Raw genomic sequence first — 23,594 nt, 5'->3', positions numbered from 1 at the left:
ATACAAGTTTAAAATCTGGATTTTATTATTGCCGTATTCAATAAAGATGAAAGAAAATGAATACAAATATGTTTAAAAGCCTGTAACCTGTTTAACTAGTAAATTAAAAAAAAATGATCTTGGGATGCATAAGGCTTTTGTAGCTATGAGCTGAAACTCAGGATTAGAAGAAAACACAATTTTGATTTGGTTATATATAAATTTAAGCTATTACAAAGATATATCAAAGATGAAAAGGAAATAAGAGACGAAAATAGTTGCATTATCAGACAGTATTACTATTTAAAATAAGTTTTCTGTATTTCAGCTAAACATATATAAACATATAGAAAAATGGCAACTACCAAAAGAAATACAAATAATAATACGCATCATTTATAAATCTCTAATTATCAAATAAATAAAAAGTTAAAAAAAATTTGCCCATCAGACATAAAAATTAAGAAAGGTTGATCATACTCAATGTTACAAAAGATTCGAGTGTACACTATTAGTACATCTCTAAATTGGTATCTATCTGGAAGGCAATTTGGAGGTGTTTATCAATATATCATACGCATTTCCTTTGGCCTAACAATTTCTGTGCTAGATGTTTATCCCCTAAGAGACAAAGAGAACAAAGATGTATGCATTATGATGGTCAACACGACATGGATTTTTAGAAAAAATTAAAGTACATGAGAATGAATTTCTTCTAAAAAATTTTCCAACATTACTGGGATACAATTTACAAATAAAATTTTATACAATGCCCCCACCAATATTTGTAAAGTTGGATTCTAAGCATTTCCATACAAAGTTGTCCATTTAAAATACCTATGAATATCTATATGCACATTTATGTGTGTTCAAGTGTGGGGTGGAGAAGCAGAGAGCCTAGGAGAGTCCAACATTATTATACACCAATCTGTTGGCAGGTGAGGTGGATTATATGGAAAAGAGAGTGTGAGAGGAGTCACTCCACTCTCTGCATTATACTGTTAAGATTTTCTTTTTCCCTAAGGAGTTCATATAGCTTTTATAATTTAAGAAGATATTTCAACTGTGAAAAACATTTTCATATATGAATACCTCATTTTGGAGGAGAAAAATAATATTAAAAACAAGATTAAAAGTGAGATTTAATCACTAACATGAAAAGGCAACAATTCTTTTCATATCATACTAAATTGAGTAATCATGTTAGTAACCTGGATTTATTAAAATGTTCACAACACACTTGCTTGAGTTATTTGGAGAAAATATTCACTAATTTTCAGCCATTGAAAGCAAGTTATTAGGGGTTTGAATTTAAACAGGCATATAATATAAATTAAAAACAAAGTGGCAAATGAATTTGTTGGAGTCATACAAATTATTAGAGTTGCAAACAGCAAATATAACTCATACTGACATTTTACAATATAAAAAATAAAAATACCTTAAAAACAAAATCGGTGAAAATTGGAAAACAGAAAAATCAATGTAATTATCCAATGTGAATATTCTTAAGAATGAATTGATACTTGGCAATTCCTCTGTACATGTCTTAAACTACAAAGTCTTAGTAATAAGCATATTTTAAATTACATTTTTTTCAAGTATACATAATTTCCTGGGTTCTTTTTCTATAACTTTAAAAGGACTTTTAGAGAAAAATAAACCATGTTTATGCTGGGTGATTTATATCTCATAAAAGGTTAATAGAATGCTAGAAACTGGATCAATGTATGCATTTATTTTACTATTTTACCCAACAGAGTTGTATTAAGTTTCTAATTTTGTGTTGCAAGAGTGTGGCTTATACACCTGCTGGCTACTGTATGGCAATGTCACATGTGTCTTGAATTGGGACCCAATCCTGAAACCTAAGAAAAACATCAGCGCTAGGCATCAGAGCAGGCTGGTGACAACCCTTCAAACTGTAAGTAAGCTTGTCTACAGTGCACTCTGGACTTTTAGCTTTGCTTGTTTGTTTAAAGTATACAAATTTATCTTTCTTAAGTGATAAAATTAAAAGGAAAGAATCCCTTGAACTAAAAGGCAAGGAATCTGAGAAATATCTGTGCAGTAAATTTAAACACCAAATGATAATTCCCTTAAATGAACTGGAAAACCATGACCACTCTGTTTTAGTTCGTTTGGGCTGCTATAACAAACTCCCACAGATTGAGTGGCTAATCAACAACAGCCACTTATTTCTCACAGTTTTGCAGGCTGAGAAGTCCAAAATCAAGGCACTGGCAGATTTGATGGATCGGGAGGCCGTTTCTCCATGGGTGGCAGTCTTTTTGCTGTAACATCACATGGCAGAAAAGACAAGGGAGCTCTCTGGTGTCTGTTTTATAATAAGTAATTCCATTCACGAAGGCACTGCCCTCATGATTCAATCATCTCTCCAAAGCCCTACCTCCTAACACCACCATCTTGGGGTTAGGATTTCATTACATGAATTTGGAGCGGTGAGGTGCATAGACATACAGTGCATTGGAAACCCCAATCAATTTTTTTTAATTTAATATTCATGAAGAAGAGAGGAAAGAGAAAAGAAGGAAAAAGATGGAAGGAAGTTGAAGGTATGTCTGGCAGGCATCTGGGACAGCAGACAGCACACATATCTGAAGTTCAGTCTGGTTGTAGTAACGATTCTGGTCGGGCGTGGTAGCTCATGCCTATAATCCCAGCACCTTGGGAGGCCAAGGTGGGTGGATCACCTGAGGTCAGGAGTTCGAGACCAGCCTGGCCAACATGGCAAAACTCCGTCTCTACTAAAAATACAAAAATTAGCCAGGTGTGGTGGCGCATACCTGTAGTCCCAGCTACTGGGGAAGTTGAGGCAGGAGAATCGCTTGAACCCAGGAGGTGGAGATTGTAGTGAGCCGAGATAGTGCCACTGCACTCCAGCATGGGTCACAGAGTGAGACACTATCTCAAAAAAAAAAAAAAAAAAAAAAAAAAAAGAAATAATTCCCCAGGAAGCACAGAAGTATAAATGGGTATGAAGAGGGTAAGCAGTACATGTTAATATCCAAGGCAAATTGATGAATTCAAGTCCAAATCAAAATACACAGGAAACATGATCAGTCAAGTAAAATAATTGTTTATTTCCTGGATGGCAATGTTTCTCAATATCAGGCCAGTGACAGTATTTGACTTCTCTGTTTCTGTATATATTAAGACTGACTCCAAAATGGTGGGGTAGGAACGAGAAGAGACCCTAACATCAGGAGAAGATGGTTCAGGGTGTCTGCCAAGCTGGCTGGAATTCCTTACAGGCTTCAGAACAAGTAGGGGACTGAAAGAAAAACCAGCACACACATTGGACTAGGTAGGCAGAGGCAGAAACATCAGAGGAGGCTGGGGCTCCATGAGAGTTCATGCTGAGACCTCACCCTGTCATTGAAGATGACTCTCAGATTCGTTGCAAACTCACCTCCCAGTGGGCTGTACTCCCAGTTTACTAAAGGAAATATTGATTCAGGACTGGGTGAGCTGCCTCTTACATGGCAGGGCTGAACTTAGAAGGAGCACCACCCCTTCAGGGGAAACCTAACACCCTCCCTGACACTTCTGACCCTGGGGTGGGGAGTATCTGTTTGTTTAATTTGTTTCCGTTGCTCTCTTTTCTTCAAGTTTGTCTTTGCATATATGAGCAATGATTATAGCCTTTTCAGCACAGAGTAAAAGCTCTAGCAACTGAAATGGAGCCACAGAGATTCCTTTTCTTGAGGCTCTTCCTTAAATGGCTTTGCAAACATAGAAACTTACCTTGAAGTGAATTCACTAGCTCAATTATAAGGTGGTGGTCTTTCTTTTAAGAATTAATTTCTGCTGAACAGCAAAGCAAGGAAAAAAGTCTCTAATCTCCTATACTATGACTGAGGAGTACTTTTCCTGCCAAACAACAGGCTGAATATTACTTTTCATCCAAGGGAAATGGGATGCACAATAGCTCCGGGGAGAGAACAAGGAGCTATGACAGAGCAATGAGAAGTGAGATTTTAAAGTGTTTTCTCTGGTCCATGCATTCTACATGCAAAAACAACAAAGAAAATTGTATGCTGAATTTATCATCTTAAGGCAGAAATAATCAGATGAGGCTGTTCCAAGGGCAACCAGCACAGGTGATACTGTATTCATTTTAATGTAATTGAAGCAACTCATTTCTGGAATTTATTTATTTATTTTTATTTTTAATTTTTTTTTTTGAAACTGAGTTTCAGTCTTGTTGCCCAGGCTGGAGTGCAATGGGGCAGTCTTGGCTCACCGCAACCTCCAACTCCCGGGTTCAAGCTATTCTCCTGCCTCAGCCTCCCAAGTAGCTAGGATTACAGGCGCACACCACCACGCCTGGCTAATTTTTTTGTATTTTTAGTAGAGACAGTTTCACCATGTTGGCCAGGCTGGTCTCGAACTCCTGACCTCAGGTGATCCACCTGCCTCAGCCCCCCAAAGTGCTGGGCTTACAGTTGTGAGCCACCACACTCAGCCTATTTCTGGGATATGTTTATTCAGATTATATATGTGGATGTGCATGTCTCTGTGCACATATAAAACTTACTTTCTCAGGTAGAAGAATGATTTCATGTTTGTTTTAACTCTTTCAAAAAAAACCCTCTCACAATTACAGTAAAGCAAAAGCCACAAGAATGAAGAGTACAAAAGTCAATAAGTAGATCTGAAGCTTCAATTAATTTACAGGATCAAAAAACTAAGCTTATATACAGACAAAGCAAATAAAACTATAGTTCAGAGTACGGGAAGTTTGGGAGTAAACCTAGAATAACCCAAGACTCACACCTTGGAGAGTAAGAAAGACTATATGTGACTTTAGGTGATGCTAGCTGATGTGTATGAGAGAAACTTGAAATCTCAGTCTGACAATAAAGAAGTCCCTTCCTTAACGGGTACTCCTGATCAGGGATTGGCTCCTGTCCCAGGCATGAGTTCTGGATCCTGGCTGCCTCTATCTGAGCCTGGACCATGTTCATAAAGTGAGTTCAAAATTAAACAAAACCAAGAACTATCTAGTACACTCAGAATAATTTGAGGAAAATTTACATTCAAGAAAAAGGATACTATGGAAAAGAAACCCTCAGAAAATAGAAAGGAGTATTTGGAATTTAAAAATCTGGTTATTTGGGAATTTTTAAAAAGCAAGGATAAGAGAAAAAGAGAAAGAGGAAAGCTTTTCTCTACAAAGAGTGACACCTAGTAAAAGAAGGAAGCCAGTGCTATGACCCATACCTGTAATCCCAGCACTTTGGGAGGCAAGGTAGGAAGATCACTTGAGGCCAGAAGTTCAACACCAGCCTGGGCAACATAGGGAGATGCCTTCCCTAAAAAAAAAAAAAAAAAAAAAAAAAAAAAAAAAAAAAATTTAACTAAAAAAAAGTTAGCCATGATGGTGCATGCCTATAATCCCAGGTACCCTGGAGGCTGAGGTGGGAGGGTGGCTTGAGCCTAGGAGTTCAGTGAGCTATAATCGTGCCACTGCATGTCAGCCTTGGTGACAGAGCAAGATCCTGTCTCAAAAAATAAAACTAAAGAAGGAAAAATAGGATTAGGAAATCTTTATTTTGGCACACATAATGTAATTATCAATTCAGGGGCTCATATGAAGGTCATCAATGGATGTCAGAATTAATTGGTGCCAGTTTGTCCAGTGACAGAATATTTGGAATCAATGCAGCATCCCACAAATCATTTATTCACTGAAAGGTGGAAAGGTCCTCTACAATACAAGGAATTGCAGTTATTTCCTTCATAAAATGACCATACGTCACATCATGAACAGTGAAACAATCTGGCATTATGAGTCCCCTGGTGTAATTGAATATGAAGAATACAACCTCACCTATGAACTATTATCACCCAGAATATTCAGTTGTAATCTAATTAAGACCTAGTCTTGTTGATAGGCAACATGGTAGTCATATGATTTGTGACTAGTCCAAATTAAAATGTACTATGACGGTAAAATACACATCACATTTTGTAAATATAGTACTTTTAAAAAAGAAAGTTAAACATATCAAATTTTTATATTAGTTACATAATATGAAATGATGTATTTTGGATATATTGGATTGAATGAAATACATTATTAAAATAGTTTTTCACCTTGTTTTTTGAAAGTGGCTATTAAAATATTTAAAATTATGTAAGTGATGCAAATATATTTTTTTTCTTTTTTGAGACTCATTTTCGTTCTTGTCACCCAGGCTGGAGTGCAATGGGATGATCTTGGCTCAGTGCAACCCCTGCCTCCAAGTGATTCTCCTGCCTCAGTCTCCCGAGTAGCTGGGATTACAGGCCCCTGCCACCACACCCGGCTAATTTTTGTATTTTTAGTAGAGACAAGGTTTTACCACGTTGGCCAGGCTCAAACTCCTGACCTCAGGTGATCCTCTTGCCTCAGCCTCCCAAAGGGCTGGGATTACAGGCGTGAGCCACGGCACTCAGCCACAAATGATATTTTTATTGGCTAGCCCTGCTTAAGATCTAATTTCTAGTTGACAAAAATACAGGTCACAGAGAAGCAAGTTAATATCCTAAGAAGAAGCAATTAAGCAAATCCAGATTGTGAAAGAGTCTACCCTACAACTTTTCTAAACTCATCAGAAATTCAAAGTCATGGGGAAAAAAACGGAGGGAACTGTTTTAAACTAAGAAACTAAGGAGAAAAACAAAGGCAATGTGATCAGACTAGACTGGATTTAGAAGAAAAAAAACACAAATGTCTATCAACTTCTTGGAAATAAATTTCTGAACATTTAAAATACTGTAGATATGGCCGGGCGCGGTGGCTCACGCTTGTAATCCCAGCACTTTGGGAGGCCGAGCAGGAGATCGAGACCACGGTGAAACCCCATCTCTACTAAAAATACAAAAAAATTAGCCGGGCGTGGTGGCGGGCACCTGTAGTCCCAGCTACTCGGAGAGGCTGAGGCAGGAGAATGGCGTGAACCCAGGAGGCGGAGCTTGCAGTGAGCCGAGATTGTGCCACTGCACTCCAGCCTGGGAGACAGAGCGAGAATCCGTCTCAAAAAAAAAAAATACTGTAGATATAAGATGATGTTTATGTAATTATTATTACTTCCTTAAATGTGCTAATAATATCATGGTTATGTAGGCAATGATCCTTACTTTTCGGAGATTTATTTTGAATGATTTTGTGGTAATATGATCTATACTTTACCTTTTTTTTTTTTTTTTGGGAGGGAGTCTTGCTCTGTCGCCCAGGCTGGAGTGCAGTGGTGCCATCTCGGCTCACTGCAAGTTCCGCCCCCCAGGTTCATGCCATTCTCCTGCCTCAGCCTCCCGAGTAGCTGGGATTACAGGCGCGCCCGCCAATTTTTTTGTATTTTTAGTAGAGACGGGATTTCACCGTGTTAGCCAGGATCCTCTCGATCTCCTGACCTCGTGATCCGCCTGCCTCGGCCTCCCAAAGTACTGGGATTACAGGCCTGAGCCACGAAGCCCTGCCTGTAATTTACTTTCAAATGTTGGAGCAAATATGTGAAAGAGGAATCAAAGAAATTGGACAAAATATTTAAAATTGTTGAATCTAGAGAGAAGATTTTACTATTTCTCTACACATGAAAGTTTTCTTAGTAAAAAAGCAAGCAAGGATCAAAATTTAAGGAGTTTTCAGAGATGTTTAAAAATTTTACATTTTCTACTCCTTTTATAGCCTATTTCCTTCCATATATATTTTCCACAGTGATCATACATGTATATTATATATATGTATGATAAAAATAATACAAAACTATGTCTCTAATAAAACAGAAGTTATTATAGGTATGTTCATTGATAGTGATTTAATTCATTCCTTTCTCCTCAGTAATCATTTACAACTGAAACACCAGATTCAATACGATGATGATTATACTAGTCAAAATTCCATCACTGTCATCAACTCTGTAATTCTTACTCACATAAATGTGAAATTATAATCGAATAAAATTGTGTCAGATTCTTATGGATATTCATTGTAATTAAAACATCAAATTATGAGAAGAAAAATTACTTTAACTTGTCAGAGATTTCACCCTTAAATAGGCATCTCCACAGCTTTATAGCAAATTGACAGAATTACATTTTAATGCTACATATCCATCTTATTTGAATTGATTTGAAATTTACACTATACTTTCTCTTTCTAAGCACAGAATTAAATTTGTAATCTCTAGCTCTTTAAGTGCAGGGCTACCATAAAAAGATACTAAAACTAAAATAAAATCCTAGTCATCTAAAAAAACTGCAAATACACATAACACTTGTTACAATTCATAAGAAGTAGACTGTTTCACAAATTTCACTAGTTATGAAATTTAGGGAGCATGTAAAAATAAATTTGATTAGGCAATATTTCTATAATTTTTTACTATAAATGTGTCTAATATTCACTTAACTTAAAAATAGATACTACTGGTCCCTGGAAAATTTGTTATAGAAAAAAATATGTTTTTTCCTATTCACTGATTTTTGACAATGGAAACTGTATATGTGCTAGTATTTCTATTTAAACAGGAAACAAACATAGCAAGGTACCTCCCTTTTAACACCTTTGTGGGTCCTGAGTAACCCCACAGAGGCCCAGCCACCACCTTGGAAATCAGCACATTATGTAAGTTAATGTAACAAGACTGAAAAATATTCACATCAAAAGAGGAAAGATAGGAAGAAATAACAAGAATAGTACAGGTAATTTAGTTGCTTTTACGAAAGAAATATTTATTATTATATATATATATAAACATGATTGTATTTCTGGTTTTTCTAGCTATTAACTTTTATTTATCTCTCACAAGAATATGACTATATATCTTATCTGATAGTTTGTTTATAATATCAAAATTAGATTACTGACAAGTATAACAACTTAACATCATGATTAATAAAAAAATTTCAAATAATTTTTTGACAATGTATTAGTATTGATACTCTAAATCATAGTAAATAATTCCTTAATGAATTACTGTTGCAGTTAAGCTAATTTCTTGAAATATATAATTTTGTCACATTTGAGAAATGTATTAAAAAAAACAAAACTACAGTACAGGCCTGTACATTTCCCACTTTTGGATATTTTTGTTTTGCTCTGCATTACAATAAAAGTCCTCTAGATGGCAGTGTTTACCATAGTTAGAATTATTTTGGCACTAAAAATGACAATAGAGCTAAATACTATATAGTTAAAAACTAATTTTTCTTCTATTCAATATTTCTTTAGGATTCTTGTTTTTCTCTGAATGCATATTTAACCTAATTCAACAAGTTTTTGCTCATTTTTAGGTTGTTATTGCAATTTAATTTGCTAGTTTTCAGGAGAAATTAAGTTGACCCAAAATCTTTAAAATATAATATACATGTGCTCTGTATTCTTTGGAGGAATTAAAGTAAGTTACTGAGACTGTGGTAACCAGAATAAAAGACATCTTAGCAACTAACCACATAAATTACATTTTTTCATGCTTGTTTATAACCACAGATTTGAAGGACATTATAGATGCTTTATTAGAACCAAGGGGGATTTTCACCTTCTATTTGAAGTAATCGTAGTTTTAATCTTCTCAGCTGATGAATATTCCAAATGAGTCACAGGTGTATAACAGAATATAGAGCAATCATATTTTGTCAGAAAATTTGTAGGTGGGTTATTTTTAACTACTAAATTGTAGAAATGAGAAAGGTATAATATACATTTGAGTTTTATACTGAATATACTGCATGTTATCATAAAACATAACAGTGCTAATATACACATTGATGAATCTCATCTTTTCTGAAAATAAGACTGCACAGAAATGATCAAGTTCAGGACAAATGGTTGATTTGCAGTTTCCCTGTGCCTTCCATAAAGATAAAACATTTGTCACTAAGGGCTGGAAAAGAGATTTATTTCTTCAATTTTTAAGTTGTACTTTGAAAAAATAAATTGTAACATATTTTGTACAGACATATTCCTCTAGGTCTGTACAAATAAACTCCAGGGATATTTTAATTTTTGATTTGGCAATTTAGGGACTTTGATATAAATTTGCTTAAATAAGTAATATATATATTTGTATATATATTGTGTATATATATGGTATATATATGGTATATCTATATATAGTGTATATATGGTATATCTATATATGGTATATATGTGGTATATCTATATATAGTGTATATATGGTATGTCTATATATTGTGTATATATGGTATATCTATATATATATAGTGTGTATATATATGGTGTGTGTGTGTATATATATATATATATATATATATATACGGGGTGTGTGTGTATATATGTGTGTGTGTGTGTGTATATATATATATACACACACACACTTAGAATATATATATATTCCAAAGAAGGAAAAACTCTCATGAGCTTTGGAGATAACCCAAATGTGTCCACCACGTATTCTATTACCTCCTGTTGACACCTTCCACCCCCATTTAATCTGGCACCCCACATTGCTCAGCAAGTGCCCTAAGGCCTATTGGTCTGTTCTATGTAATTTGCTTTCCTCTGAAGAGTACCAGGCTCCAAACAGACGTCCTTCTCACTCCTAGTTCAAAGTAATACTAAAATTTAGCTCTAGATATCTGATATATATGTATATACAAATTCTATTCTCTTAAGCAGTGTTCCTCAATTTCAGCACTACCGCCAGCTTGGGTCAGATAATTTTTTGTTGTGTTTGTACATTTGTGTATTGCAGGAGGTTGAAGTTCTGTGCATTATAGAATGTTTAGCATCATCTCTAGTCTTTAGTCACTAGATGCAAGTACCAACCCATCTCTCCTTCTCCCATGAAGATTCCCTTCCATGTTCCAGTTGGGGCAATCAGAATGTCTCCAGACATTGCCAAATGCCCCTAAAGGAGCCAAATCACCCCCCAGGTGATAAGCCACTAAAATGTAAACGTTTTATTTTTTTCAACTTTTCTTATTCTTTACAAATATAAACTGCCAATAAAGTAGCTCTTAAAAATTAGTGGCAGGGATGTGACTGAACAACAATAATGAACTTGAACCAGGTATTTACCCACCATTAGGAGTTCCCTATCTCTGATTCCTTCTGTGCATCATTTTTGTTTTTCTTATTCTTTCACTCTCAAGCTTCCTTCGGTATTCTGGTCTATGTAAAAAAAAAAACTACTGCTTCTAATCACTCCTGAGTATACACCACTTACTGTTAACAGAATAATTAGATTGATCTTAGAATATCCATCTTACAGGGCCAGGTTCTTCAGAGAATGGAATCATTGGTCCATGTTGAATTGAGTGTCTTTGCAAATTCAATCAAGTGTTGGCAGAGTAAGGTGGATCCATCAATTCCAGGGATTGTGGCATGAGTCCACATAATGTGAAGATAGATGCTTTGATTATAGCCATGTGGATGGAATATAGGGAAAGACATTTCCAAAGAAGGAAGAACTCTCATGAGCTTTGGAGATGACCCAAATGTGTCCACTATTACCTCCTGTTGACACTTTCCATCCCCATCTGACCTGGTACCCCACATTGCTCAGCAAGTGCCCTAAGGCTTATTGGTCTGTTCTATGTAATTTGCCTTCCTCTGAAGAATACCAGGCTCCAAACAGACCTCTTCGTCACTCCTAGTTCAAAGTAAAACTAAAATTTAGCTCTAGATGTCTAATCTCTGAGAGAAAGAAACAACCTAAATTAAATTAATATGTGGATGATATATACATTCCTTGACCCTCTGAGCAGTACTAGCATCAAAAGAATGCTTGGTAACAAAACTAACCTTTGTATGATAAAATGGTAGGGATGATTATTTCTCTAACCTTCTACTTTTGCTTCCCACTCTCACCCTTTAGCCATGATACTATTTAACATGCCTTTTGGGTCCTTGCTACTTTATCTGTGGTCCACAGATCAATAGCATTAGTATCCCCTGGGAACTTTTAGAAATATAGGACCTGAGCTCCCATTGAAGAGCTAATATATCAGAACTTACATTTTAATTTAACAAGATCTCTGGGCTATTTTACTCACATTAAAGTTTGAGAAACATGGAACCAGGTTCAGTAAATACCCTAGAATGTTATTTAAATCAAGAAGAAGTCAACTTTAGCATAATGTCATTCTTATAATAATAAACCCAATAAACAATCTGAACCAATATAAAGATTAAAAATAACTAGATTGGTAGTACATTTATGTAATCAAGAACTTACTTGCTAGTGAGCATTCAAACTATTAAGATTAATGTAACAAGCAAAATATTTAAAATCTAAAACATAAAAGAGATATTGTGATGGGTATTCACAAAGTAGAAAATATTCTCAGGGTAGTAAGATTTTTTTCAATATAGCACATATCTTTAATTTTTTTTAATATAGTAGGTCATTTAAAATAGGTTTTTGAATAAGCTGATTAATGTATTTTTTAACAATGGATTTCTCCCTTACATGCTTTGCAATTATTTTATGTAATTCTCACTTCTACCTTTTTCAACTAATTGTGGTATATACCTGAAGTTTCACCTGGTCTTTAGAATCTACTTATCTGTTATAATACACTGAAAAGTTGGCCACATCCCCTGGTGAGGGACAAATCTTCAAAAATAATGTAATTACTCTCTTTTAGCATATCCATTAAGGACAGCTACATTGGTATAGTTGTAACGTGTAGAAATTACACAAGTAATCTGCGACTAATCCATAGATGTTAAACAAGGTACTCATTTGTTCTTTAAAATCAAAACATTATGTGAATTTCTTTGTGACATCAGGAAACATTTATAATCTTTTCAATGTTATTATTACTGGTACTTATTGTTTGTCTTATATTTTACAAGTGATATTTTTGCAAGGATAATGTTTTAAATTAGAGTTTCTAATAAGCTCCACATATAATGCTTCTTATGACATACAGTTTTTAAAAAAATGAATCTTTTTTATGATACATTCTGGCTTACTTACCAACCCCATTCCCTGAAGCCAAGAAGTTTCTTGGACGTTCTCTTAATTCTTTCTGAATGTTTTACCAATCTGTGGCTGGAGAACAGTAAATTCATAAGCATGGGAATGAAAAGACATGATACATTGTAGGACTATTTAAAGGCTTTTATTACAGGGCACTACAGAATAGGATTTTCATTTAAGAAAAATATTATTCTAAAGAACATATGTGTACAAACACACAAAGACATGTAATTTTTGTAAGCAGAGTAATATTAACTTAATTCTCATAAAAAGCATAACAGTATATTTTAAAGGCTTAGCAATCCCCATTTCCATTACTTTGGTGTTATCAGTGATATGGAGTTAAGCCAGGGCTGCAGAAGTCAACAATATACATTGTCTCCCTGACTCATCCTAATTCAATTAGAGGGGGACTGTGGGGGGAATTTGGTTCCTAAGAGGAGACTATAAGAGAAAAATGAGGCTTATCCATCCTGCCCTATATTAGTAAGTCTATTTATGTGCACATTATGTAACAAATTGGACTTCTAGAAGAATATCATGAGTTTATTTAAAAAAAAAGACAACATCATAAGAGTGAAGAAGAGAGGACTGAAGAAATACGGAATAAAAGTTCCCAAAAGAATGTTATTTCAGGTAACACAAAGTCCTGTTTTAGGGAACATACTATTTTGAATAAGAATGTAATGAAAGAGAATTTTTAAAACACTGTAATATGTTTATTAATTCTTAAAACTTCTCATACCTTTTTAAAAAACTGTTTCCTGAATTATTTTTGGGCAAATGCTATTGTGCTTGAAATGTGTTCTTGTCTCAACATTTTCTTGTCTCTATTTTTAAGTTTAAACAGAGGTGCTTCCAAAAAATATGCAAGCTTTTCTTACGTCTTTAGACATTTATCACTTTATAAGTGTAATTTGAATAGCTAATAGTCTATATTTCAATCTAACAGTTCTTACCTTGCAGATTACAGAAATAAATGTCATAAAGACCCAAGAAATAAAAAGATTTTCACATTATAGTTCACTGGAAATTACATGACTTTAAAGTAATCAACTTATTTAAGATTAAACATGATGTACATTTATTCTGTTTACTATCTTAAAGCTTTGTTCTATGTTTTCCTACATGATTGCTTGAGCCCTACATGTGATGTGGAAAAAATCTTTTACGAAAGCTATGCCTATAAAGAATCTGAAATTTTAAAGAAGTAATAACAAAACTTGAGAATTCAATATTTTCTTTATTTAAATAGTAATCATGATAAAATAGTGGCACTGGAAAATGTCAGTTTATATTGTGATAACTGTTAGAGCTACAAACCTGACATTTATAATCCTTGTCAGTCATAAAAATATGGCAAATTGGGATAAATTTAGTTCAGTCATTCAAAAAGAATGAAGGTTGTCACCTGCTTTCCTTTGTGATTTGATTATCTTGGTCTAGGTTTTTCTAGAAAAGAAAAGATAAAAAGATTTTTAAAAAGGTATTCAAAATGAAAGAGCTAATAATAAATAGTGAAGCAACAGAATTATTCAAGGAGCTTACTATACTTTGCAGTTTGCATAGCCTTAAAAGGTGTTAATTTTCTTTTTGCGGTGTTAAAATTCTGCATTGTCATTTTCTAAACAGTGATAATATAAATAACCCTGAGCATTTTTAGCACAATTTTCCCCAGAAGTACTGTAGAATAGTCTAGTCTTTTTTGTGAAATGGGGACAATAATGCCTGCTGTGACATAAGAGCCCCTGTGATTGATTGATTAATGTCCGTTAGACACAATAAGACACCTGGATTAAAGGAGCCTTAGAAGTACAGGCCACAAAAGTATTTTTTATATTATGTTTAACTATGATTGGAATATAGAACTAGTATATTAGAGTTAAAAATACTAGTCTTGAAGTCCTTGTGGAGGTCATTTGATCATTCTGAATATTACAGTCTGTCTTTTCTCTAAATGTAACTTACAGAAACAGCCTTTGCAATCTCCATGTGAAATGTAATTTTAAAATGCTGAGTGGTAACTAGAAAATCCTAGATGAAAATCCAATTAACAAACTGAGCTGCTTAATAATTTAGGTTATTAAATGCCATTACATGGAAATCATTGTTTAAATATGTAAATAGAACAATATTAAACTTGTGGAACACAAAATAATTTTATTAACTCCACATCTGTTTGTGTTTAAATCTGCAAAAGCATTTGAGTCTTCAGTTAGCTGGCTGAAGGTGACTTAGCTTCACAAGTATCCCATGACCTATATAACCAGCAGAAAACACTAAAGCAATTTTACTATAGCTCAAATGGTGTAATTCCCATTAGTATCCTGATGCTACTAATCAGGTACAACACAGGTGAAAACATCATTAATTCCTTGCAGTAGAAAATACGCTTTGACAAAGATGAATAAGGGTTAACTAAAGAGAGCTAATTAAAAGTCTAATATATATACTGGAAGATCGATATTGGAAATCTAACATTTTATTAAATTCACTAAGGAAAAACAAGGATAAAACACAGCATAAAAACAAATAGGTGTTCCCTTACAAAAACTGAAATTAAGAATATTTCCCTGATTCATAATTACACAGACCTAACTTAAAAAATTAATATTGGAGAGGTGGATTATGAACAGCTCTCATTATGAAAATGATTTTTATAGTGTTTTGGGAAGAAACCTTAAGCTGTGATAACACAGGATTAGGAATATGACCCTTTATATTTAATTTTCCTCTAGGAATATTAATAAGATCTCTAATAATAGTTCTCATTTTAGAGTTTAGAAGTCGGATTATTATAAGGCAAACCAGCCTCAACTATTCTAGATTTAAGAGGTAAAACTGAGACCATTAAGGAATCTCATTTAGATAATGCCAAATAAACACCTAAAGGATATAATGCCCTGAGTCCATAGCTCCATTTGTCTCTTAAACTCCATCTTCTTTGAAAAGAATCTAGACATATTTCATTCTGGGGCTTTGACCTGTGGTTTTCTTTAATTGAAGTCTCATAGTCATTAATTGAATCATGTGATGATTTTTTTTTTCTCTTCTCTAACCTTCGTCTTGTGTTCAAACTTTCATTTATGAGCACGAGGTAATAATGCGTTCTGCCAACACGTGAAGCTATCCTTAGCAAAGAGAAACAATTCTGTTTAATAATGATGTTAAATAATTATTGCTAAGCTATGTGTTGCGACTACAACATGACTTTGAAATGACTATGGTATGATTAGAATAAGAATATGATATAACTGTGGTGCTTATGAAATGAACTGGAAAGTGGCTGTGCTGCTATGTTTATTGTAAATGTATCACAATGATGGTTCATTTAATTTTTTTTGATGGTTCATTTATTTAAAAACAGTGCAGTGCATAAAATAGGTGACAGTTGGAACAATACTAGCTTTAATTGTAGATTTTGTGAATGGTAAAATGATCGTTTACTGTGGTAAAAGAATCATCCTTTAATTCACTGACATTATTCTGTGAGGCAATATTTTTCTTTTGACTTTGGGATACTCATAAGTCCTTTCTATTCTTGAATTTTATATATTCTAATCATACAAAATATTACTATAATAAAAGTTGCTTTGCTATTTAAAAAATATCAGTCTATTATCTGCAAGGAAAGTATTTTATATTTTACATATAAGGGATTAATGGATTTTACAGTGGGCTTTTAGACACTGCAGTTGAACTGTGAATATTAACTCAAAGAAAAGTTTGAATTAAAAAGAGCTTACAATTTCATGTTGGAAAATTGTGATGTCAAATTAGTTGGTTAAATCATGTCATTATTTATTCAATATATGGTTTAGTAGGCTTGATTCGTTTTTTTTTTACTTTTAATTTAAACGTCTAAAAACAAATGTTATTTAAAAAAGAAAAAAGAAGATTGTACTCAAAAACAAGAGGTAATCTCCAACACGCCCTCATAGTGCTTAAGTATGTCAAGAGCCTTTAATGCCTAGGCAGCCCATTATAGAATGGGGAACACACAGGTTTAAAATAAATGCCCTTTATTCTTCCTGCAAGTTAGACCAAGTTATTCAATCATGTACTAAGTAAGACCTTCTCAGATAACCTTTATAGGTCATTCAGAAAATAAATTTTTGTTCCAAGTGAACTGTTTCTATGTTAATGCTTCAAACTTTACTCAGGTATCAGGTGTTGTTAAGTAGAAGCCATTACACAAACCTTTGTGGTTTACTGACTTTAAAAGATCAATCAAATATATTACTAGATAGTGCTTTGGGGGTCAGTATTTGAGAAATAAAGCTGTATTTTTTCGGGAGTCATTCCATCCAGTTCCTGTATGAAAATGAGAAACTTGTGAGGATTTAGTACAGAGCTGGAGTCAGAGAAATGAAATGCACGAGAAAAGACAAGGATCACAGGAAAGAAAGTTGGAATCAGCAGAAAGTGCCTAGGGGAAAGGAAGTGTTCCACAGCTTGGGAAACAGCTGCCTGGGACTCCTTCCAGCCCCTCGGAAGCAAAGTTTGCAGTGAGGTGGGATGGAAACGGGTTTTGCAGCAGCCGCCGAGTCCGGGCGAGCTCAGGTTCTCAGGTTTCCAGGCGCGGCTGGAGCAGAAGTGCAGGGATCGCCACGATCCACTGCTGCGGCCGGTCCCGCTCCGCTACAGGAGACTTCGGACGCGCAGCCGACTGGCCCGGGCTGACCGAGGGGACCCCAGACGCTGCCACTTTCTCTTTCCAAGGCAGTTTCCGTGGCTCTGCATGTAGGAAGTGCTCCGATTAATTTTCTTTCCGGTCTCCGCAGAGATTCCAAATTCTGCGGTGCCCATCTTTCGCTGTACTCCCTCTCCGCCCTTCTTTCCAATGTCCCTGCCAGCAAAAGCCTCTATTTGCAGCACCGGGCATGTTGTCCGTTTAACGCGCTCCGGGGATCTGTTGGCTCGTGGTCCCAACCCAGGGGTGGCTATACGTCTCGCGCCTCTGATCCTGGGTAGACTCCTCCATCTGTGCATTTTGGCCCCTTCACTTAGCAAAGAGATGTGCGAAGTGTGCGCCTAGAGACGAGCCGCCTCGGTGACCCCCATCCGCCCGCAGCGGTGGCCCCGGTTCCCCGGATCCGCGCCCGCGCCCTGCGGGGCTCCCGCACCGCCCTTGCCCGCCGGACCGCCCGGGCTCGGAGGTTCGCTCCCTGTCAGGGCTTGCGAGCGCCGCTTCCGCGCGGGCCTGGGGAGCGCCGGCGAGTGCCTCCCGATGCCGGACCCTGCTGAGCATGCTCAGTGCACCTCATGGAACCCGGCTCTCCTGGGGCCAGGATCAGATTTCCGGGTTTTCGCTGCTGCCGAGGGGGCGCGGAGGAGGGGAGGCTGGGAGACAGTCAGCGCCTTGTTCCGCGCCCCCTCCCTCGCGCCTGGCTGCGGCCGCCCGCACCGCAAGATGCAGGCCAATCAGAGCCCGGGGGCGGGGTCTGGGCAGTCACGCCCTCCCTCTGGGCTTATTGAGAGTTATATCAAGAAATTCAGTTCAGAGAGAGGAGAGGAGAGGGAGGAGAGAGGGGCCGAGGAGAAGGGAGAGAGGGAGAGCACGCGAGACGGAAAGGAGCGCCTCAGAGTTTCTGAAGCACACAAGAGATAACCAATTAGGAATTTTTCGGGCAACTGTCACCCGGATAGCCGTCAGAGAATCACCATCACCGCAACTCTGACGTTTCCTACAAGAAGTTAGAGACTTAAGCAGTATTGGCATCGGATGGAAATGGTATGCATGATGCTGTGGAAAATATCCCTGAGCTGAAGAAGTGCAACTGGATGTTGTGTGTGTGCTAAATACCCAGAAGAACCCAGACCCAGTGGGTAAGAGAGACGAAATGTGGAGAGAATGACTAACGACAAATCCGTGTATTTGTTCTCTGGAGTTGCTAATTTGCCAGCCCGAAGCAACACATTTTACAAGGAGGAAACGTTTTGCTGCTTCTGATTTCTCCCCAAACTGGTGCTACCAGATGCATGGCTTTCTGTGTGTTGGAACAAATCATTCCTAACTGCAGCATACTGGGAAAGGGGAAAGGTTGAGGCAACTAACGTAAGTGTAAAGTTTCGCATGCACAATTGTAAATTCTGTGTTTAGATGTGTCCTCAGTGTAGACGAAAGATGCTTGTAATTGGGTAGACGGTTGGGGCAGAGCTCACCTACTCGGCTGTATCTGCGTCCCTACCTGCATCACTCTGCCGGAACTAATCGCGGGCATCAGCTACTGTGCAGCCTAATGCAGATAAGATTAGAGCCTGAGAACTGACCAGTCCTACTCAAGTAGGTAGCTGCCTGGAGCCTTGCACCCATTTAAATTGCAGTTACGGGAGCATCTAAGCAGAAGCCTTTTCACCTGCATGATTGGGTTGCAGTATTTATGTGTGACAAATGTTACTAATATTCTAACCAGAGATCAGGATTAAGAAATTGCATTTTTTTCTCTTTTATGTTCAGTAGAAAATATTGCGATGTTACATGGGAATGTTAGCTGCGTTTCACTTATATCTCGGCACTCTCTTCCACCTCTAGGAAAAGGAATCCTATATTATTATACATTTTTAAAAGTTTTAATGTGTTTATGAATCCTAATGAGGATAATTTGTCAATATGGAGAAAGGAGAGCAAGCTGTGGGCAAGGAATCTGAAGTCTTGGTGTTGTGCTTTTAGGCAATGAGGATGTGTAGTGGCCGGTGACTACTGCTTCTGATGCTGCAGCAGCATGTCCGGATGCTTGTTTCCCAGTAAGATTGTATTAGAAGGCAGTTGAAGAACTGGGAGGAAAGAAAAAGATAGCCTTTTTAGAAAAAATAGGTGACTTAGTGGGGCAGAGAAGAAAACACATTTGACATGTGACAAAGCAATTAGCAGGAACCATAGCTAAATACTTAGGGTTTTTCACTTGCACCTAAATAGACTGAGGGAAGTGGGTTAGAGGCTAGGAGGAGGGTGAGACAGGGGGAGGGGAAGAGGAGAACAAGAATGCATTTTTGAATTAAACAGTATTCTGAAAAACAGCGTGCGTGAATATAGGTAAAAATAGCAGCTGTCCTTAATTCAAAAGTAGAAAATTTTATTTTCTCCCGGCAAATGCAACAAGCAGGAGATATTTAGTGTTTTTCTCCACAGAGTAAACTTGCAAACAGTGGCAGAGCAAACTGCCATGTTTACTAATGTTCAGGGGAAAATGTGTGGTGATATTTTGTGACGGTGTGTTTTTATTTACTGAAGAATAATATTGTCTATACGATTGTGTTGACAGTGGCTGTCTCCAAATAAGTGATGAAATATAATGCATCCTCCAGTCCATGCACGCTTCCTCTTGCAATTTGTGCATCATTCCTCAGTGGAAACCTTTAAACCCTAAAATCCAGGAAAAGAAAATAAATACATTATCATGGACCTGAGGGATTTTTACCTGTTGGCTGCTCTGATTGCCTGTTTAAGGCTGGATTCCGCAATAGCTCAAGAACTTATTTACACTATTAGAGAGGAATTGCCTGAAAATGTGCCCATAGGAAACATACCAAAGGATCTGAACATTTCTCACATCAATGCTGCCACAGGGACCAGCGCCAGCCTTGTCTACAGACTGGTTTCTAAAGCTGGGGATGCCCCTTTGGTGAAAGTATCCAGCAGCACTGGGGAAATTTTCACAACCTCCAACAGAATAGACAGAGAAAAACTCTGTGCTGGCGCCTCATATGCTGAGGAGAATGAGTGTTTCTTTGAACTTGAGGTGGTGATCCTCCCCAATGATTTCTTCAGGCTGATTAAAATAAAAATAATTGTCAAGGATACCAATGATAATGCCCCCATGTTTCCATCTCCTGTCATCAATATTTCCATTCCAGAAAACACTTTGATCAACAGCCGCTTTCCAATTCCATCAGCAACAGATCCTGACACAGGCTTCAATGGTGTACAGCATTATGAATTGTTAAATGGGCAGAGTGTTTTTGGACTGGATATCGTGGAAACTCCGGAGGGAGAGAAGTGGCCACAATTGATTGTTCAGCAAAACTTGGATAGAGAACAGAAAGATACCTATGTGATGAAAATCAAAGTAGAGGATGGAGGCACTCCACAGAAATCCAGTACGGCCATACTGCAGGTCACAGTAAGTGATGTAAATGACAACAGGCCGGTGTTTAAAGAGGGTCAAGTGGAGGTGCATATTCCAGAGAATGCTCCCGTAGGTACCTCTGTAATTCAGCTCCATGCCACTGATGCAGATATAGGCAGTAATGCTGAAATCCGGTACATTTTTGGTGCCCAGGTCGCCCCTGCAACCAAAAGACTCTTTGCTTTAAATAATACTACTGGGCTGATTACAGTTCAGAGGTCCTTAGATAGAGAGGAGACAGCCATTCACAAAGTGACAGTGCTGGCTAGTGACGGCAGCTCCACTCCTGCTCGAGCAACGGTTACCATCAATGTCACCGATGTAAATGATAACCCTCCTAATATAGACCTCAGGTACATTATAAGTCCCATCAATGGCACCGTGTATTTATCTGAGAAAGATCCTGTCAATACAAAGATTGCCCTAATTACAGTTTCAGATAAGGACACAGATGTGAATGGCAAAGTGATCTGTTTTATTGAAAGAGAGGTCCCATTTCATTTGAAGGCAGTATATGACAACCAATATTTGTTAGAGACCTCTTCTTTGTTGGACTATGAGGGCACCAAAGAATTCAGCTTTAAAATTGTTGCCTCTGATTCTGGGAAGCCCAGTTTAAATCAGACTGCCCTGGTAAGGGTTAAGCTTGAGGATGAAAATGACAACCCACCAATTTTCAACCAGCCTGTAATTGAGCTGTCAGTTTCTGAAAACAACCGACGTGGGTTATACTTAACAACTATTAGTGCCACAGATGAAGACAGTGGGAAAAATGCAGACATTGTTTATCAGCTTGGACCGAATGCCTCCTTCTTTGATCTGGACCGAAAAACAGGAGTTTTGACAGCCTCCAGAGTCTTTGACAGAGAAGAACAAGAACGATTCATTTTTACAGTAACTGCCAGGGACAATGGGACCCCTCCCCTCCAAAGCCAAGCGGCTGTGATAGTTACTGTTCTGGATGAGAATGACAATAGCCCCAAGTTTACTCATAATCATTTTCAATTTTTTGTGTCTGAGAATCTGCCAAAGTATAGTACTGTGGGGGTAATCACAGTGACAGATGCAGATGCTGGAGAGAATAAAGCTGTGACTCTTTCCATTCTAAATGACAACGATAATTTTGTGTTGGATCCCTATTCTGGAGTCATAAAGTCAAATGTCTCATTTGATAGAGAGCAGCAAAGTTCCTACACTTTTGATGTCAAAGCCACTGATGGAGGACAACCACCTCGTTCCTCTACTGCAAAAGTAACTATCAACGTCATGGATGTCAATGACAACAGCCCAGTTGTCATTTCTCCACCGTCTAATACTTCCTTTAAGTTGGTGCCCCTCTCAGCCATTCCTGGCTCCGTGGTAGCAGAAGTTTTTGCAGTGGATGTTGACACTGGAATGAACGCTGAACTAAAGTATACTATAGTGAGTGGAAACAATAAAGGCTTATTTCGGATTGATCCAGTAACAGGTAACATTACTCTGGAAGAAAAACCAGCACCTACTGATGTGGGATTGCATCGTTTGGTGGTCAACATAAGTGACCTGGGGTACCCTAAGTCTTTGCACACGCTTGTGCTTGTATTCCTTTACGTTAACGACACTGCTGGAAATGCCTCCTATATCTATGACTTGATCCGCAGGACTATGGAGACCCCGTTGGACAGGAACATAGGGGATAGTAGCCAACCCTATCAAAATGAGGACTATCTAACCATCATGATTGCCATCATCGCTGGTGCCATGGTAGTCATCGTTGTGATCTTCGTCACCGTTCTGGTGCGCTGTCGCCATGCATCAAGGTTCAAAGCAGCTCAGAGGAGCAAGCAAGGTGCCGAATGGATGTCCCCAAACCAGGAGAACAAACAAAACAAGAAAAAGAAAAGAAAGAAAAGGAAGTCTCCCAAAAGCTCTCTTTTGAACTTTGTTACTATCGAAGAGTCCAAACCCGATGATGCAGTTCATGAACCTATCAATGGGACAATAAGCCTGCCGGCTGAACTGGAGGAGCAAAGTATAGGAAGATTTGACTGGGGCCCGGCACCTCCAACAACGTTCAAGCCTAACAGTCCTGACCTGGCCAAGCACTACAAATCTGCTTCTCCACAGCCTGCTTTTCATCTCAAACCAGACACTCCAGTTTCCGTGAAAAAGCACCATGTGATTCAGGAACTCCCTTTGGACAACACCTTTGTCGGGGGTTGTGACACCCTTTCTAAACGCTCTTCCACTAGTTCAGATCACTTCAGTGCCTCAGAGTGCAGTTCCCAAGGAGGCTTCAAGACAAAGGGCCCCTTACACACCAGACAGGTAAACGAGCACTTTTACTGGTCTATAAGTACTGCATACAAGTGCCCAGTCAACCAGTATTAACGTGCCAGTATGTCTATTGTTTTGGTCTAACTTTAGCTTAGTTAGAAAGAGGTAAAAAAAAACTTGACCCCTTTTCTATTCCTCTGGGGCTCAGTCAAGAATTTTTGGAACAGCTTTGAAATTTCTGAGTTCCGAGAATATTTTCACCTCTCAGTTT

At 37.5% G+C, this 23,594-nt stretch overlaps 1 protein-coding gene across 5 annotated transcripts in view; it reads left to right on the top strand.

Moving 5' to 3' along the window:
- The first annotated feature begins 18,333 nt into the window (after positions 1-18,333).
- PCDH9 (protocadherin 9) overlaps positions 18,334-23,594 on the top strand; it is a 911,081-nt gene continuing 905,820 nt past the window's right edge. For 4 of the 5 annotated variants that reach the window (XM_030813481.1, XM_030813479.1, XM_030813480.1 and 1 more), the window contains exons 1-2: positions 18,334-18,996; positions 20,204-23,374. In XM_030813481.1, coding sequence (XP_030669341.1) covers positions 20,339-23,374 — 3,036 coding nt within the window. In that variant the 5' untranslated portion in view covers positions 18,334-18,996; positions 20,204-20,338. The remainder of the gene's footprint in view (positions 18,997-20,203; positions 23,375-23,594) is intronic. The other variant, XM_030813478.1, reaches the window with a different exon arrangement.

The sequence above is a fragment of the Nomascus leucogenys genome, chromosome 5, assembly GCF_006542625.1.
Source record: "Nomascus leucogenys isolate Asia chromosome 5, Asia_NLE_v1, whole genome shotgun sequence".
Lineage (NCBI taxonomy): Eukaryota > Metazoa > Chordata > Mammalia > Primates > Hylobatidae > Nomascus > Nomascus leucogenys.
Note: the sequence above shows the minus strand (reverse complement) of the source record. Positions and strands in the feature narration are given on the sequence as shown.